The 20,622-nt window shown below is 38.4% G+C and overlaps 1 protein-coding gene across 1 annotated transcript in view; it reads left to right on the top strand.

Moving 5' to 3' along the window:
- kcnq5a (potassium voltage-gated channel, KQT-like subfamily, member 5a) overlaps positions 1-20,622 on the top strand; it is a 103,952-nt gene that overhangs the window by 55,582 nt on the left and 27,748 nt on the right. Inside the window, exons 2-3 of the mRNA XM_062430221.1 lie at positions 18,572-18,662; positions 19,949-20,075. Of these exons, the coding sequence (XP_062286205.1) occupies positions 18,572-18,662; positions 19,949-20,075 (218 nt within the window). The remainder of the gene's footprint in view (positions 1-18,571; positions 18,663-19,948; positions 20,076-20,622) is intronic.

Here is a 20,622-nt window from a genome sequence, read left to right as displayed (position 1 = left end):
ATCTCTGTGATATAAAAAAATGTGATGTGAGGTTTTTCATTATCAGGAGTCAGAAATTAATGTCATGCTCTTATTCTGCACAATTTTACCTCATCTCATGCTCACTGGCAGCAAACACTTGAACCAGTACATTGTTGTTTGTTTACTATCCTAAAAGTCCCAGCTGTTAATGGAATGAACCAGCCGCCTGATGCATAGACAACCCCGTTAAAAGTACCTGTGAGCAGGTTTTTGAAGGGAAGAACATTGTTTTCTACAGACACACAATGATATTGTGTTATAATGTTCAGTCGCGCCTTGTCCATTCTGCTTCTAGCTCCCACAGCGTTGTTGATGTGCAGAGAAGAACACGACAGAGAGATTTCTAAGTTCTAAAAAGAAGAGTCAAGACCTTTGCTCAACAAAACCATCAGAACTGTGGGCACGTTTCTCTCTGTCCATTAAGGCCACAGCAGGTGTTGAAATCGGGCTCTCCATCTCATCAGTGATGGATGGTTTTTGAACTTTGGGGCAGCTCCAAACAGTTGAGAGGCTTTCACTCTGATTTTAAGAAACTGGCACCAAAAACTGGTGGCATTTATTGTAACGTTAATATTTTTTAATGGAAATGTCAAACACCTGTCACGGCAAAAAAAAAAGCTTTCAGCATTTGTGTTTGGCCATATGTCCTCACTATACACTATTAAACAAACAGCAGACCCACCCAGAAATGTCAGCTTCATACCAGGTTTGAAGTCCATTAAAACAAAGATTTCTCTTTGAAACTTCATCTGTTTTAGAGGCTCAGCAAGAGCCAATTGATCTTGAAATACTCAACAAGACTGATCATGATTATATATGTATCATTATTACTTAAGTATATCAATGCTGTGATATCAAACACAAAGAAGATGGGGACTGTTTATGCATACAGATGAGATGCAGGTTTTTGTGGCCTACCACACATGGAGACCATAGAGGCAGATGTAGAGTGTTACGCACATGTACACACAAAAACACAGACACATTCTGCACATCTAATTGATAAACTCCTTCAATCATATTGTTACACACACAGATGCACACATTAGATTGCCCACAATTACTTCGCCAATCAGACATCAAAAGGCAGTCTGAGGGTTCCCAGCCAGAGCTTTTTGACCTGTTAAATGGCTGTCATTGAGGCACACGTTTCTCCCATCTCCCTCCATCAGTAAACAGCCATTTGTCCCTATCGCTGATTATCCGTCTTATCTGGAGGCCATCAGCTTGGCTGATTAGGACATTCCCGGAATTCCATCTTTTCCGCGCTGTTGGAATGTCTGTATTTCTGCTGCTTGTTAAAAAGTTGGCTCTGCCTCTGCATTTTTCCCTGTAAATCTTGTGTTTTCTACGCTATTCGTGTAGTAATTTCCTAATTCTATTCTAGGAATTATAATCATAGTGACATTATGTATTCAGCATCTACACAGAGGTACGTAGTGCTTAATTAATGACATTTTTGATTTACATGCCTTAACTATTCAAATTATTTCCCACCTGAAGGAAATGTGTCTTTCCATGTGACTTTGTGTCTGCATCTGAACGTTCTTTAAAGGGGGCATATCGTGCTTGTTGTGATTTTCTGTTATTTTAATACTATTATGTTGTCTATGTGTCCAGAGCCTAGACTTCATCCTACTTTGAACACTTGGCTTGCAATGTTACCTCTACTTTCTCCTCATGATGACCTCTTTGTTCGCACATGCCCACAAACAGCCATCATTTGGTGGCATTTGCTGCTTAGTTTGTTCCATGTGATGTTTGTGTTGTCCACTTGCATATTTCAGATCGGAATCAGGCGCAAATATATACAGATGTATTTGAGAAGTTTCCATTTTGTGTAAAGAACAAGACATTTATTTTTTTTCATATCAGAACACAGTGGCCTTATTGGAAGGGGGACCTTAAAGAGACAAACAGCCTTTTCAGACAGAGGTTGAACTGAAGGGCTGTGTAAAGGACTAGTGTAAGATAAATAAGGAGATTTGTGAACTCTAAATCATGCAAAGATATACAAGTGGAGCCCCAAAATATAAATATAAACCTCAACATGTGCATGATACGTCCCCTTTAATGCCCTGTGCTTCAATCTGTGTAACTGTGAGTGTCCAATTAAGTGGTGAAAAACAACCATAATTTACCTCTGAGTGCTGTGCGCAATGATCCCATCCAGAGCAGAGTTGTGCAGTCAGCATGATCTGCCAGCCTATCTTTCACTGGTCAGCCAATAGCTACATACTGCAGATATATGGAACCCAAAGAGAGTCCAGTGTGCACACTCAGGAAACAGAGTCACGCATCATTCCTCTTTTGTCTACCACTAATGGTCAGCAGGAGAGTGTATCCTCCATCCATCATACTTGATCAGTTTTTCCACTTCACTTCACTTCGTGCAGACTGATTTCTGTCAGTCACGGACAGATTAGTGACTGAAATGTAATGCCTAGGAAACATTATTCTCCTCTTAAAGTTTATGATTCCTTGTTCATTAATCCAGTCTGAATGGCCACTGATATCTTTAAGATCTTTTAAGGTCCTTACAATTTAGGCACATTTCAACCTATGAAATATATAAAGACATTTATTATCATAGTTTAACATTTAGAAAAGATATTCCTGAAGTACAATGACATATTTTGCAGCCATATATATATATATATATATATATATATATTTTTTTTTTTTTTTTTTTTTTTTTTTTAAACAAAGTAATTAATTAAAGACAGAGCCCCCCCTGGGGTCAACTGAGTCATAATCCATGCCCTCAATTTTTTTTTTTTTTTTTTCGGTTTTGGATATTATTACCCATGATCCTCAGCCACCGTTTTTATTGAGATGAAGTCAGTCCACTTTGAAATAAATCATGGTTTTTCTAACAGGAAAGGCAAATTGATTAAGATTTTCTCACACGCACATGCACATGCACACGCACACACACACACACACACACACACACACACACACACACACACACGCACACAATGTCAGTGTGTTTTATTGGATGATGTGGCTCAATATTAATTGAGGAAGACTATGTCTACACTATATATAATATAAAGAAGACTTTATATTAAATATCCTGAGCCATATATTCTTGGAGATATAAAATTAAATGAGCAACTTCCTAATTTACAATCAATTGTGTTTGAGGGCAATGATTGCAATCCGAGGGCAGCTTACAAATCACATGGATCTTTTTTTTTTCTTCTCAGCTGACCCAAGGGGGGGCTTTGTTATTAATTGATCATAATAACACAGAAAAAAGCAACAACAGGGCTACATCTAAATTATTATTATGATTTGTTTAGGAAAGAGAGAAAAAGGACAGAAAGAGAGAGGAGACGGTAGCAAAAGGTACCACTGATTTCTTTTTAGCCTGCAGGCTGACTGTGTCCCATTTCCACCAGACTGAAAATCTCTTCCTCTTTCTGTCAGACATTCATTTCTTTTTGTACCGGATGTTGCGACTATACACTTCCATTATAATCAATTAAAGTGGCTACACCAGGCACGATAGCAGGGCGTAAGTCGTGTGTATGCGTCGCTGAGTTGAAGCCTTTAAACCCTAAAATAGACCTGTCTGTAACGCACTATTAATGGTATTTCCTTTTAAATGATTAAGCTTTACAGGATAAATGACTATAGCTTTTAGCAGATTATTTTTCCTGTTTCATGTTACTTCATGTAACTTGATTCCTTTGATACAAGTTGACAACAGAAGTTGAAAAAGCATACAGAATGTAATACAATAATACAATTCATTTTTCTTTTTAGAAGACGGGTAAAACTAGGTAAGATCAATATCCGAAGTGAAGCTGATTATTGAAGAAGAAGAATTTAAAGAGTTATATGACCTGGGTGATGCAGAGTGACCACTGCTAAAGGGACAACCTCAGACAAGATGCGACATGGAGGAAGACTTCTTTAGTGGTGGGAGCTTCTAGTGATGTTTTAACTATGCTAGATTTCAAGTTTTCCAGCTAATTGAATGAATAACATTTAAAGTATTTTGTTTTACTATTTAGCCTCTTACCTACTGTGTTGCTTATTATTTTACATTTTAAAAATAGACTGCAAAAAACAAACATATTTTATAAATACATTGTTGTTAAAAATATTCTTTATATAAAAATATTACATTATGTGACATCAAGCAGGTAGCTATACATCTCATAAGTGAAGCCGGTGCAGAAGTGCTGTGAGCCTGCATTTTTTCTAATTACCAGCAGGAGGCGACTCCACTGGATGCAAAAATAAGTCTGATTGTACAGACGTCTGTGACAAAATGACCCTACTTATCACTTAATTTAATACCTCAGTAACCATTTTCCCAAAGAGTTTATGGTCTCAATCGCTAGTTTGTAGTCTTCTTCAACACAGCGTGATGTTGTGCGAACAGTCCGCTTAAGTTCCGTGCCCAGTGTAGCTAAAGGTTTAGTCCTTTCATCTTTTCTTTAAGGTGTTTTTAAGCATCATGCCATCACCCTCACATTACCTCATCACACAGACAAGTCATCTGTAACATTTACAACAGATTTTGTGACAATCACTCATGCATAACAATTATTCATGCTTAAACACCCATAACATTCTAATTGATTGTGTTAACATTCATTTTAATCATTTGTGCTTGGTTAGATATTACGAACACACAACTTTAATGTAATCAAACACAGCACAGAAGCCAAATAACGTTTTTTTTAATAATCTGAATGAAGAAAACATGCAGTGGCATATCATCAACATACTATCTTGGGGGATTGTTTGATTTTTGGCATGAAAAATTGTTTAGTGCTCCAGTGATTTTCTAATTAAAAACCAGACAAAATGAAAAACTCATTGATGTAGATTTCAGTGGAAAAATCTTATGGAGCACATGATGTGTTTTGTATTGCCAGCAGCAGTAGCCACAGCAGTTAATTGGGAATTAATGGTTCTCAAACTTAATTAGTGGAAAATTAGAGGAAAAAGACATCATTGCACAGGTCACACTGATCAACTAACAAGTGAAGTGTAGTGCAAAAACAGCACATGCAGTAATGAGAACTGAGTACCCAAATGGGGACACTTAAAAGCCAAGAATATTATCCATCCCTTCCATCTCAACCTTCTGATTCATCGTGTTTTGCTTCAAAGATGCTTTTTATTTGTACGCAGGCATGTGTGACAAAGAAAGGAAAATACTAAGACACCATGACACAAAATCAAAGAAGCCCAGTACAATTTTAACCCCTTTTAGTGTTCCTTCTTCACTGTACAATGTTAAAAATGTATAACCTAAACATTCAGAGGGCAGGAGACAGCAGAACAGATGGAGCTGTGTGGGCTGATACATGCGTTGACGCACTTGATAGCTACTTGGACTGAGTGTACAATAACACCAGACATGCATATTCATGTGCCACACACACACACACACACACACACACACACACACACACACACACACACACACACACACACACATACACTGACAATCACTTAACACTGAAAATGCTATTATATATACTATATACTCACACACTTGCACAGCCATAAGCCATGCTGAGTCAGCCGCTCTCTAGTTAAGTTGCCCCTTCATCGTGCTAGGGGAACCAGTCAGCCATCTGTTGGCCTAATGAGCTGACTCTACTCCACCAAAGCTTTTCAACAGCATAGCTTCACCCCTCCAGTTCCCTGATCCACACTTTCACAGTGTGTTTGAGACTCTCATCTCCTTCTGCCCTGTTCAGCACACAGCAGCCGTGCTTGTACACTCTGTTCTTCACATGTGTTTTTGTTTGTTTTGTTTTTTTTCTTCATGTAAGGAGAGCTGGTTCAATAGACCAATTATCAAGTTGTTTCACTATGTGTATTTTTTTAAACCACATACTGTAGACCTCAACATTACTTTGTTTGCCCCACTGTCTGCTGAATCAACCCTCCTTCCTAGAAATGTAACAACAGCAACAGCAAATACATTTTTAGAGAATCGTAATGCTGCTTCAAGTATGTTTCTTTTAACAAGATAAGAAGGAAAAGTCTTTCCTTCTTAACTATTAGAGTGTTATTAGGTCATGTCTTGTCTCTCATGTGTGAAGCACAAGAAAGGATTTTTTTTCTCTTTTTAACCAAACCACAATCTTTCCCCAACATTAACCAAAGTCCACCGACCACCTTGACCATCTCCCTGCAACTTGAGGCACTGACTTTGGAAAAAAAAGCATTACCAGTGAATATAATTCAGCATGATTGCTAGAAGATAATGTTGACTGACTAAAGAGGGAAGTCCTACATGAAAAGTGACAGAGTCTGTGTGTGCAATGAAAAAGGATCTGGTCTTCATCCACAGCTCTGGCTCTGTAAATGGGTAACAAAGAAAGTGGCTCAGACTGAGCCACACAACACTAGATTAGCAGGGGGCATCCATGCTGGTGCACAGGACAGGGGGAAGCCATCAGAGCAGCTGTCTGTGTGAGAACATGACAGTCTGCTGTCTCTAGCACCTGTTGAATGGTGGAGGAGGGCGGGAGAACTGGTGCAAATTGTGTTCTCTTACACAACAGATACACTTAAATGTTATCAAATGTATCAATCCGACTGAATCCAAGTAAGTCTCATGGAGACCTCCCGTGTTTACGCTCCGAGATTGTTTCTGTGGTGTTTAGTGAAGCATAATCTGAGCAGGAAGTTTTTGATGTGTTTTCAATTTATAAACTGTGTCATGGAATCAATAAATACAAACACTGTTGATTTCTTCCTGCGGAGCTGACATGCAAATGATTTTGGTTCAGTACATTTCTGCTGTCAATCAGCCTGGTGAAGACAGTCTGTCTGGCTGCTGTCCTCTCAGCTCCTCAGGAGCTGAAGCTGACAGACGGCTACTTCTGTGGACAGAGACCCTGAACACAGTCTCAGTGAGAAGTGGGGAGGCCGCAGAGAGGCAGAGAGTTTGGATGGACTGCTGTGCTTACTTGAGACCATTTTTTTTATGCTCATGATGAAGTATGAGAGGAACAGAAGTGACTCTACAGCTGACTCATTGCCCTGAATTCTGCCATATTTCTCTTTTAGTTGTTGACTTAACAGTGTGCATCCATGAATTTGGTGGGTGCAGCTTCTGTAGGAGCACAAAGGGAGGGAGGGGTGTATTTGTTTTGCTGTTTATTTCAAATATCACCAATCTTTCTACAGAATGACTGACTCCTCCTGCAAATCATGTAGACACTGTATATTCACAGATGTCTGAACAGCCATGCACACTTTAACCTGGCTATATACAGTATTGTGGCTTGGGCTTTTAATCACAAAGAACCCTCTCCTATTCTCAACCAAATGTGTCTAATTGCCCAAAATGAGAAAAAAGTCAGGTGATTGTCTGGACATTTTCAAAAAGAGCAGACAATTGCAAGAACAATATTTAATATAATAACAGTGCACTTTTTTTAAAACCATGAGAAGAAAAATGGAAAAAATCAGTAAAGAATGAAATCATTGAAGCCATAGCTGGTGGACTCTCTCTTAACAGCATACAGACTTGCTCAATGATACACCATTAAAATGTCAAGTCTTCAATAAAATAAAAGCTTTTCTTATATGACATGTGACAAATAGCATACATGTTTAACAACTGAAATGCAAGTCTGGCATACTTGCACAGCTACAAACTCACAAGTGAAAACAGTGCTTTCAACTGCTCACAGGCCAAAATTTAACACACAATTAATTAAACAGACACTCTATTTGCCTCTGATGTGAGGACACCACACACAAAATAAACTAAATCAAATGCACCTTACTTGAAATGATAAACAGATTTATTTCATGTATGGAAATAACAGTAATGGTCTTCACTTTTCAAGAAAATATTGGTTTATCTAACCCCTGCCAAGCAAGTGAATATGCTTTCTAAATGAACTACAGTCTCGCCAAAATACAGACTAAAAGCAAAAATAGATTCCTGACCAACCATATTTCTGTCTTGGCTTAACTGAGCTAATTCGAACTGCACAGATATTGTACTTGTTCAATCGTAGCTCTTTGGATTGTACTGGCTTGGTCTGAGTAATGAGCCTTCAAGCACATAATGCTAGCTCATAGTTAAATGGCATTAATCAAGGCTGCCCACTAAGCCCAGTGGATTTCCTAAAACTCAAAAGGTGCAATGCCTTCTGTCATAGTGTGCACACTGTTGCTGGCAAAGCTAAGTGGGAAATGGCACTGTGTATCTCCTAAATTTATACAGCCAACTCAGAGTTTATTGTAAAATAGATCACTTCAGGTCTTAAACTGCTCAGCAAATTCAGAGCTGTGCTTTTAATTCCTTGGCTCAGTGTTTTGATTTGGATAAGACAGTGTTTATTTCTTAGAAATGAAATGATAAAAAGTGTTTGATTTGTGGTTCAAGGAAAAAAGAAACATAAGATGAACCCGGCAGTTCTGACTGTCGTCTTTTGGTGACTTTGGCATTTGATGTTTTTGGCTCAATTTGGTCAAGATTACCTGGTTAATGTACAGCTAAAATACACTTTTGTTATACGCATCTGTCTATATATATCTTTTACTATCTCTTTCTCTTGCTCTCTCACTTGTCCTCTGTCTGTCTTTCTGACATCTGCTGCACAGCACTCTGAACAGGAGTCTTGGAGGGGTATTAGTGCAGAGATGGGTGCTGATAGGAATCTGATGTATGGTGCGTGTGTGTGTGTGTTTGGGGGGGGCTTAAGTCACTTTCAGGGACACAAACCAGACTTAAAAGCAGTTGATTCAGGACAGCCTGAAGAACTGGGAACAAAAGCCATGTCCACAATTGGTAAAACACAGATTTGTGGGTCAGTGGTTAAGGTTAGGGTTAGGTTTTGGTAAGTATGGGTTAGGCTTAGTATAAGTCTCCAAGAAATTAATGATTAATGTAAATACCCCAAAAGTGACTAAAGTTAACGTTTGTGTGTGTGTGTGTGTGTGTGTGTGTGTGTGTGTGTGTGTGTGTGTGTGTGTGTGTGTGTGTGTGTGTGTGTGTGTGTGTGTGTGTGTGTGTGTGTGTGTGTGTGTGTGTGTGTGAGGCTGTAAGCCAGTGTTTTTATGAACCCTGTTAGCTGTTGGCTTTTCTCAACAGTATGTCAGTCTGCGTCTAGTTAGTGAGAACACACATACACACACACACACACACACACACTAAAAGCTTTCCGAGTCTTCTCGCACCCATCCTCGGTGCATCCCACATCATGGAAAATTGGCTCCTGTCCGGCTCTTTCTTTCTCTCTGTATCCCTCTCCCTAACTTTACTATCTATCTCTCTCTGTCTCTCTGTACTGTGATCACATGGCTTCTGGATGTGGAATAAGAAACCAAACAGCTGCTTCTTAAGCTATTATACTACTCATGATTAATTATGCTCAGACATGCCATCAGCTCTTGATGTAGCAGGTTTGAATCCACTGTATTAGTGAAATGCACCCTTGAACTTTCCTATCAATCTCTGCTTCTCTGTGTAGGTGTATCACAACAAGCATGTTACTTCACGATTTTTCCTAATTTTACAAGAATTGAACATGATTTTGAACTAATGACATGTTTCAGAAGTTTGCTACAGAAAAATTGATGCATTCTGTTTATGGTCTCAGAGACCTCAGCTATAAAACCTTATTCAATAACGTTGCTTTCAACATGCTCCATATCTGTGATTGTTGCTGACAGTACTGTTTACATAGCATCAGCTCTCCGAAATCCAAAATAAGTCTAATTTGATTTCTGTTTTATAAGAGGTCTAACAGTTACACCTCTTTGTGGTCTTTGTGGCCCCTAACATTAGCAATGAAAGAGAGAATAGTGTATTTTTTTTGTGTGTGTGAATGACTTTTTAGCTACAAAATTAAAGTTGTTCCTGTATAGCTTGTATATACAAAACATGAAATATATCCTTATCTGATGTGTACTTTATGGTCATGTCATTGTTTTGCCGCCTTCATCAAATGTGCAAGCCCAGTTTGTGCAAGAGGGAAGGGTTACCCCCCCTAACCTTTTCTAACATATTAGGTTTTATTAAAGGTGCAGTGTGTAGGATTTAGTGGCATCTAGTTGTGAGGTTGCAGATAGTAAGTAACTGATTTCCCATCCCCTCCCAATCCCCTTACATGGGTGTCGAAGAACCTACAGTGGCCGTGAAGCTTGTGAAAAACATGAAAGGCCCTCTCCTGAGTCAGTGTTTGGTTTGTCCGTTTTGGGCTACTGTAGAAACATTGCGGTGCGACATTGTGGTCTCTATGGAAAAGGACCCGCTTCCTATGGCTCATTTCTAAGGCAACAAACACACAAGATACTTATTTTCAGGTGATTTATCCATGAATTAAAATATACTTATGAATGTTATATTCTGTTTCTGCCAAGTTCGTTCCGCTAGATGACACTACATTTTCCACACTGCACCTTTAAGGTCAGATGGAGAAAAAAAAGAAAATAAATATCTCAGCCTTAAATTGATCAACAGATCAATACACTTGCTTCAAGGTAAACATTTCATATTGTAGGTCAGCATAATGTGTCGAGCCTTAACCTCAGTTCAACCTTATTTCATGCTCTTGCATCAGCACAAACTTGCCTTGTTGAAGCTTCCTTAAGGGAGACGTTGAATTCCTGCCATCTCCACTTGAAGCTGACCCTGCTCCTTGAACTTTCTGAAGTGAATCGAGAATGAATATTATTATAGCTCAGCTTTGCTTTTGATGGAGAAAACCTTTCGGACGTGTGCAGAGAAAACTGGCCTGTGCAGCGCAGCGGCGTGTCCTTGGCCCAGCTCTGTTTGGTCAAGTAGTTGCTTAGAAATAAAACCGTATGTTTTATCGCTGCCATCATCAGGTAAGATACTGCACTCGACTGGATAAACACAGGGATTAACTAATAGACTGTTGGCAAGGAGTCAGCCTGACTCATCCTTCTTTCTCACTCGTTCCCTTTACCGCTCTACCTCATCTTGCTATTTTCTTCTCTCCTCTTGTCCTCTCTTAATGCTCACTGTACTTTCAGTCTATTGTCCAATCTGTCAACACTCCTTCAATCATATAGGCTTGAAAATCAAGATTTGACATATAAGAATAGATATTGATTAGAATAAAAAAGATCCAAAGAGAAAAAGAGAGATGAGTCAGTGAAAGAGAAATAAGAGACTGGCTGTCCTCAGTCTGTTTTCTCAGCTTGTCATCTCTATCTTAATCTCTCTCCTTCTTCTTCGCTCTTGCTTTACTTCTGATATACCGATCAACCAGGCCTTTCCTAGAAGGAGAAAATTAATTTATAGCTAAGTTCAATCTTTATCTTTTCATCACACACTAGCTGCTAGCCCTGCTTTCATCCAGGGGAACCTGCTGATCTCACTCCTTCTGTAGCGCCATTCATTAGATTCACAGCTTTCAGCATTTTCTTCTCTTTGCATGATCTTCTATCATATCTTCTATCTTTATTTTATGCTGTTATGAGGCATTTACTCATGCATTAATCCGAAAGCTGGCCTCTCTGGCTCACTTGATTTCTTTTTGTCTCTTTTTCTCTTTCAATCTTTCGCTCTATGTTTCCGTTCCCTCCCTCCCGTTCTTGATTGAAAGGGTATGCATGATTGGCACAGAAATAAAGGAGGAAATAGATAATGATACCAGACTGTATTGTGTGGAAAACCCTGACCTCTCACGTACCCAATCCTTCACACACACGCACACACACACATACAATGCACACTTTCTGTCCTTCACATTCTGAGATGCTTATTAAATGTAAACACATAGAGGAAATTGTGCACATGTTCACCTCTTTATGGTGTTACTTTGTTTCTAAATGTACATGCTATAGACACGCTTTCCCATCACATGTAGACAAATCTATGGACTTTGTGATACCTCGCAACAGAGTAGATTTACAGTCATAAACACACATTCTGCTGTAAGTGTGTTTGATGATTTTAAATCTTCTTTCACTCAGATGTGTCGGCTGAGAGGTAATTTATTGTCCTCATGAAAAAGAAAAGTAAAATATTCTCCTCTCTGAAGTTGTGTGTCGGGTATGTAGAGGGCTGCACGTGTTCGTGTTTATTTATTGTACATACTGTTTCAGTGTAAGCAAAACTCGTTACACATGACTGTTGCTAACAAGCTTATCGCAAACATATTTTAGACAGCGTTTTTATGCAAAGGTGGTTTTTCCAGCATTTTGTATTAGAAGTTGAATTATTCCACACACACTGTCTCATGGATTTGTTTGAGTACATACTGTATTTTACAGTATCAACTTTTTATTAATAAAGTATTAACTTTGCAGTCGTTCATGTTATTCTAAGACATCATGCTCATGCTGTACTGTAATAATAATAATACAAAAATAAAATGTAATAAAGGCCTGTGAGGCCAGGCTGTAAATACACAGAAACCTGATCTCTCACACACACACTCACACACACACACACACACACACACACACACACACACACACACACACACACACACCCACACACATAACCCCATAACCATAGCCACTGCTTGCCTAAACCTCACAATGACCTTAACCTAAAATTAACCTTAACCAATAACCCCAAAAAATCAGCATTTTACCAAATGGGTACACAGCTTTTGTCTCCAATTGCACACGCTATCTTAAATCAGGTGGTCTTAAGTCTGGTATGTGTCCCTTAAATGAAAGTGACTCATACGTGCCCCCATTTCCACCACCCCAAAACACACAGACACACACCCTTTTGGACATTACATGCATTTACTGGAGACTTAACATAACCCTAACCATAACTACTATTTGCCTAACCCTTACCCTAACCTTAACCACTGATCCAAAACTCAGTATTTTACCAATTAAGGACATAGCGCTGAAAGTAGACTATAACGGACAGACACACCTCTTCTCCTCAGGTGTCTCTGTTTACTTTTGACTTTTGGATTTTGGCTGTATATAGTTTTGTCTTCAGCATTAAATCAGAGGCAGTTTGTCTGCATCAAAGTGGGCACTCTCTCACACCTGCAACTCATCCAGGATCCACCAAGGCTGTCAAGCACCAACTTTACCAGATGTTGGTCTGACAGAATGACGTCAGAGCGAGGCAACACTCAGCTGAGATGTTTAATAAAGGAAGTTTATTGGCATTTAGAGTGACGTGTTCAAAGCAAATGTTCTGGATGGAGTGAACTCACATCCTCGGTCGTGCTGTTGATAGGTACAGCTGCCATATTATTGACGTCTGCTAAGCATCAATATTAATGTACACCCAACTCCGAAGTGTTCTGTTCTAGGGTTTAAAACGTGATAAACTTACAAAACAGCCCATTTTTTACATATTAAACCCTAAAACCATAAAATATATTACAATTCTGCTGAAATCTTGTCGATTGCATCTTCCTACCTTCCGGGCAGTTTCAGTTCATGCTAGTATACTTTGTAAAATCAACTTGTGTAGGCCTGAAATTTACTTGAGATATGTGATCCATCACAGTGAGCATTTTGTGCGCTTAATGGCTTTTATACTGTAGCTGCGGTAAAAAAGATTTTTTTAAAAGCTTGAAATTTGCATTTATTAGTGTTATTTCTTTTATAATCACTACAAATAGATTTTCCTAATGTCTTGTAATAAGAAGAAGAAATAGTTGCAAGGATGGAATAATCAAAAAATTATGGCATGCTTCAAAAAAGTTGAAATGTTGTATATGATTTGTAGTTAATAGGCTAAAACACACAAAGCCTTTGGTGTTGCACAATGCTATTGACAAACTGTTCTGTTTTATTAAGTTGTTAGTAATCAAATTAAGGTTTTCTTTACAGACCAAAGGAAATCAGAAACATACGCTTCACAGACTACCTCGCCTCAAATCCATATGCTGAACACACGTCTCACCACACACTCATCCTTCTCAAGCATGTACACACGTCAGTGGCAGCAATTCACCTCTATGTGTGACCAATCAATTGGCTAATCCACCTACAGACTGATCAATGCAACAGCTTTATTGATCATGTATGTCATCACGTTTACATCAGTGAGGAGCTGCTTCTCATTCATCACGTCTGTCTGCACTCGTGGAATAATTTTGTCATCATTTGAGTACATGAAGTCATACTGATCATATGCTGAATACATTTATGAATCATTGACATGTAAGACCCATTTGTCCAAGCATATCATGAAAGTTAAAACAAAAAAAAAAAAAAAAAAAAGATTTCCATCCACATAATGTTCAGGGAACATCTGATCTCCTTTTAGAAGCTGATGCTGCTATAGTAAATGTAATGTTGAAGGTAAGAATGACTGAAGGCCATGTTATTACTACTGTACCATCAAAGAATGAGTGTTTTTGAAGTCATACATGTTGCTTCTGAGTATGAATAGCTGAAGGTGTTCCACTTAAAACTTTGAAATTAAGTCTGTGATCAAGGTCTCTGAACACAGAAACAATGCTCTATTTCTTTCATTTTTTCATCAAAGCATTCAGTATTCAGTTTGTACTCTTTCACTCTTTTAATTTGTTTACTCAATGCCTTCTAGTGCAAGCCTGTCCTCCAGCCCGGAAAAAATTCAAAAAATTCAGTTGCCAAAGACGACCTATAGTTACGTTTGAGCAAATTATGAGTTAATTATGAACCGCAGAAGTGACGCAGTTCAGATTTCGTCTATATAAGCTGATTCCTTATTAGGCGGTAGAAGGTTGGGTGGGTGGCTGGCCAGTTAATTAGATGGCAAAAAGTGGGCTTAGCTGCAGGAGACCGCTGATTTCTTCCCGTTTCCATCCACGAGTCGGGGGATTTTATATAAAAACATAAAAAAGTGTTTATTGTTGCCATGATGACGAAGGCTGACTAAACTTTAAGGAAGTAGTAATCACGTTTCAAGTGAACATTTTAACACAAACCATGATCCTTTCCTAACCCTAACCAGGTGTTTTTTGTGCCTGAACCTAACCAGACTTAAACCACAATGGCGTTGCCACATCATAAAATACATTTATTTTTAATAGTATTTTTTAATGATTTTGGAAAGCAGCATATAACACTCCTATGTTGTAAAGCAGCATGCTCCTATGAGTCATTCAGTGGAGTGCAGGTATGAATGACCTATGTGGTTTTTTTAATTTGTGATTACAGAGATTACAAAGAAACAGAAACATGAGGATTTTCTTTATTAGAAGATGAGATCTTGAGCCAAAGCCTTTTTGCAAATATGATTTATTGCTGTTTAATTTCACAGTTGTACCCTACATGTGAAAACTAGTGTCCCCACACCCACAGATTTCATTTGTACAGTGACACACAACTGGGCTTTTTATATAACAGTGTATCAAAGTCTGCTATTTGTAGATTGAAATCAGAAGTGAAGACATTTCCCTAAGTTTGCTGCTAGATTTACATTCAATTACAATGTTTCCGTCTTCTATTTCATCATACTTGCATCCTGAAATGTCATATTCTGCTGTCAGAAATAGGGACTCGGTTAGTAACGAAGACACACAGACAAAAGACTCTTTGTCTATCATTTCTCAAAACATTTAAAAGTACATTTTTCAATGTCAGCTTTTCTTCTCATCTTGGAAAAAACACCAGCTCATCAGCACATCGCTTCTGTTTTTAGTGACAACACTGTTTGGAATAAGTAGTTTATCCAATCAGGCTGGACAGTGCACAAACATGTGACATGTGACCAGTTTTTCCCCAAATGTATTTTTAAAAGCCTGTCTTCATGTACACTATACCCTGTGTAATGAAGAGATTTGTCTCATCTAAAGAGGTTTCTGTTAGTCTGAGAGGACAACCTGAACAGATGACACAGCTTACTTTCTCCGTGCAAGTAGTATTGTATTCATACTGTATTTGTTTTATTTTTTACTGTATCTGTTACTGCTTTTTCACTTGTACTGGTGCTGCTCTAAATGCAGCCAACCACACACACTTGTTGGGCCATCTCCCACTGTCAGATTCCAGTAGAGTATTTTGACTAAAAAGTTATGAGTAAAAGCAGTATGAATGCCTTTCATAACACGGATACTGATGAAAAACTGTACCACCTGAATGAGGTAGTCTGAAATCAGTTCAAGTCAAACTTTGGAAGAGTTATGTGAAGTTAGAACACATCTGGAAAAGGAAGAAAAATTGTGTTTTTGTTGTATTTTTTGATTTTTAGCAAGCAAATGTGTGAGCAGAGAAACAGATTCAAGCCTTACAAGTGAATTATGTTTTTCCCAATAAGGTTAGAGGTGCTCATTCTTCCGCATGTATCTTTCTTTTTTTCACCTATCACCTTAATACAGATTGGAACAACAGAATAAGTGTTTTACATCAAAATAAATTACATACACCAAGTGCTTCACATAAAAAGGACATAAAAGGAGCACAGAGCTATGTTCAAGAAGAACAAGAAAGAAATAGAAACACGCTAAGTGAAGAAAATGTATTTTACAACACTTACTAGCCAACAGGATCAGTGATTTAAAGGCCTGTTCATGCACACACACTCTGACACACAAACTCCATTACCACAACTGGATGCTGTTTGTAAAGTTGCTCTCTGTGCCGTCTGTCTATATGACAGTGAAGAGCTATTAGAGAAGGAGTCAGTATCAGATGCAGATGTCGGCTGGATGTTAGGAACCATCAGTCCTCCTCTGCTGTAACTCAGCTGCAGGTACATGCACTATTCATGCACATGTGCACATTCGACTCCCCTTTTCATATTCCTCACAGATCCCATGGAAAATAAATTGTGGCATTAATCATACAGGAGAGGGGAAAAGAAAAAGTGATGGTGAAAGAGTCCAGAGAGAAAGAAAGAGGGAACTGAAGCACAGGCAGAGAGATGGGAGATGGAGATGGGAGGCAACGAGCAAAGAAAGGTAGGAGGACAAACAAAGAGCATACAAGATTAAAGAGAAAGTAAGAGAGAGAGAGATAGGTTTGGAGAGGAGAAGGGAACAAGACTGGAACACATTTTGTACACAAACACTCAAAAGATCTGTGGAGATGAGAAGACTGTAAATATCAGAAAGACAGATGGCATCTTTTTTTAAATGCTTCCGAGATACTCTGAAGAACTGCAGGCTGGGGCTTGTAGCCAGTGCATATGTTGCCTGGATGCTGCCTTATTAATTTTAATTTCTATTTTGCTCATTAATCAAGTTACCATATGACTTACAAGTGACTGAGCGGTTTCCTTGTGGGCAGCAGAGGAGGGGCACTTTAGGTCAGTCAGGCAATGAGGAGAACTCTGATTTGCCCTGCCAAAATAAAGACTGGTGCGACTTGTGTTTATGTTTTAATTAGACACAATGTTTTATAGTGATTTATTCTGTGGTTGTAGCGGGTTTTATCACAGCTCCAAAATTCCACTTTAATACTGAGACAAACTTTAGTATGTAAGATTCAGTAGGCTTCCAGTTTTCTTCTTCATTACTTGATTAAAAACCTCTGGTATGCAGAAAATTATACATGTTATGTTTTGTTTGTAGGAAATAAATGACGAGTTCAGCCAAGTTACACAAAAACATAGTTTTTCTCTCTTACTGTACCTCTAGGAATATCAAGCAATGAGAAGTTTTATTTCCCCGGGTTTGTAATGTCAGGTTGGGCGTTTCTCCACCCAGATGGCGATGTAAAGGAATTTTGTTTGTGAGGTTCATGGCATGAAAGTAATCCAACATTTCCACATTGGAGATTATTACCACTACCATGTGGAAGTAGTTCCAGTCAAAACAGTTTTATAATTGTATGATGATTATGATGTTAATTTTTTTTTCTCAATGCTGTGAATACCAAAAACCTTGAATGTGAAAGTTCCAATAATCTCCAATGTACGGGCATGTGTAGTTGAAAATGTGGACAAACTAAACCAAAAACTGCATGGATTGATAACACTTTTAACTTAACATAACATAGCATATTTTTGCCATTCAGGTAATTTGACCCTTCAAGAACGGAGAAGTTTGCGTGACCACCAACAACCATAACATACAACACAAAGGGGTCACCAAGGGAATCTTAAATTTGATCACAGTAGCTAACTCAACTGCACATCGGAGGAGAAAGTGTGAATTGCTTTGGATAAATGACTATAATGTCATATAATGTAATTCCAAGGGGAAAAGATGCTTACCTTTTCAGCTTTAAATACATAATTCAATTTTAGCTGTATAATTCAGATGGAAACATACACACACACACACACACACACACACGAACACTGCTGTACAGCCTGCAGCACTGTGTCAGCTCATTGTTTAGTTTGTGTCACTGTGACCAGGGTTTGTTTGGCTTCAGCCCATCCATACAGAACGTGAATCAGCTTGATCGTTCCGATAACAACAATTTAATAAAGCTTGGTGGAGCTTTGAATAGTACTTAGTCTGGTCCTCATAATGTTTCAATCCTGCTTAATGTAGCCTGGCAGAGCAGATATAATCAAGTCATTTTATAGTTTGCAGGTACTATGTGTGTCGTGCTGAAAATGTGTGAATTACCAGAGCTAATGAGCCACATCCTGATGTTTAGTGATTACATTTTATTTATATATTTAATTATAGTTTGTGTTTCCCCTCCGCAGGTTCATCCTGGTGTTTGGATGCTTGGTTCTCTCTGTGTTTTCTACTATCCCAGCTCACCAGGAATTCTCCTCGCACTGCCTGCTCATCCTGGTAAGACACACACACACACACACACACACACACACACACAAACACACACACACACTTATTCATGTCAATTGTAATTGTAATTGTATGCAATCATGTCTTTTATTGAGAGTTTACTCAGTCCTTATTATTCTACACTGATGAATAGTGAATGAATAATGAAAGTATAAGATGGTTATATTTATAGTATTGAATGTGTGTGTGATTTGATGCTCATGCCTGCATGCATTAAAAATGCTGATTGTGCATCCTCAACTCCATAATGAATTGCAATGATTAATCCCTTACTAATCTATGTCAAAATCCCGCTGTTGAGAGATTAAATCATCACTTGGAGCAGGTAAGAAGAAATAAACAACTATGTCACTCAAATGAACTGGAAGCAGAGGTGGAAAAACAACAACAGAGAAGTGAGGAAATATCATAGGGTCAGTTCACCCAAAATAACATAAAAAATGACTACATTTTTTCATTTTCATTGCCACTTATCTGTAGAAGTAGGCAAAGGTTAGAAGAGGGTTTTGAGATATCTCTGAGATTTTTGCCCAATAAAAAAGAGCTCAATGTAATTTTGTTTGGGTTGCTGGAAGCATTAAAAAAACAAGTTTTAAAGCTTCAACAACATCTCTGGCCAAGTTACTCTTTATAGTCCACAAAACACGCTGTCACCTCTCGTTAATAATTCCAATGAAACCTAGTCACAGTGAGGTCTGTTATTTTACAAATTATTTTCATACAGGTACAGTAGTTATTTTGACTTAATTCGTTTAGCATAATGTTAAGCAATAAGCCTTCCACACAGCAGGCATATTAAACTGTCATAGCAGGAAAAGCACAGGTGTAACTCGCCACATTAACGATGGCTGTGTTCCACTGAGGTGTCATAGCAAGTGCAGCCAGAGAGGCAGCCTGCGTAATAAGAGGGACCTGGAACTGGCACTCCTGAATGGAAAATAATCATTATTAACGATATTAATTAGACCTGTGCTTTTCCTGCCAGGACATGATGGTTGTGACTTAAAAGTACACTCAAAAAAGATGTACGCTACTGATAGTACAAGTGATTTGTTTCGCACTTACCTCATATTGTCCTTTGAAGGGGTTATTGAAAGAACGTGCCACATTGGTCTGTGTATAAATGTGTTGTTCAGCTTGTGTACATGTGTTTTTTCTGTAGTGCAGTAGTTCCAGCAGTAAAGCAACATAATCTCAGCAACAAACCCTTTTGATACTGCTGTCTTTATTGTGTGTTTCTGCATTTAAGTATGTGTGTGATTTCTGTCCTGCAGGAGTTTGTGATGATTGTGGTGTTCGGTCTGGAGTACATAATCAGGATATGGAGCGCTGGCTGCTGCTGCCGCTACCGAGGCTGGCAGGGACGCCTCCGCTTCGCCAGGAAACCGTTCTGTGTCATAGGTAAGGCTGTGTGTGCTTGTCTCACACTGCCAAGCAAAAACCTGTGAGGTATATTTATTTTTAAAAAAATCCAAAAAAATCTGATACTTTTATATAAATGTCAATCATGCATGATCACCCCAAGCTTTTTCACTGGATTGACTTAATCTCATGGTGTGTTGCTTTTTAACTGTAGAGTCACTCAATTGAACACATGTTATTATTGTATTGTTTGAAAATCAAGAAAACTAGAAATTTGCACAGTTTGCAACAGTATTACTAGAAACATGTATTTCCATTTGATATTCTTAATATCATCCTGTTAGAGTACTTTTCAATGATGAGCTGTGTGTTTTTGAAATGACCTTTTCAGTGCCCAGCTGATGTAACTGGTTTCAAAAAGAGCATGAAAGCACATCAATATGGACGATAGTTGCTCTCTATACTCCACATGTTGCTCCTGTAGGTTGAAAGAATTTGGGGAGAATACAGGAGAAGACAGGAGAAGACTAATAGAAACAGACAAGGAAACAAACAGCTTGTAGTGAATCAATAGATGTTTTTTAAG

Source organism: Scomber scombrus, chromosome 12 (assembly GCF_963691925.1).
Source record: "Scomber scombrus chromosome 12, fScoSco1.1, whole genome shotgun sequence".
In the NCBI taxonomy this organism is placed as follows: Eukaryota; Metazoa; Chordata; class Actinopteri; order Scombriformes; family Scombridae; genus Scomber; species Scomber scombrus.
The sequence above is the reverse complement of the archived record's forward strand: the minus strand, read 5'-3'. Positions and strand labels throughout refer to the sequence as shown.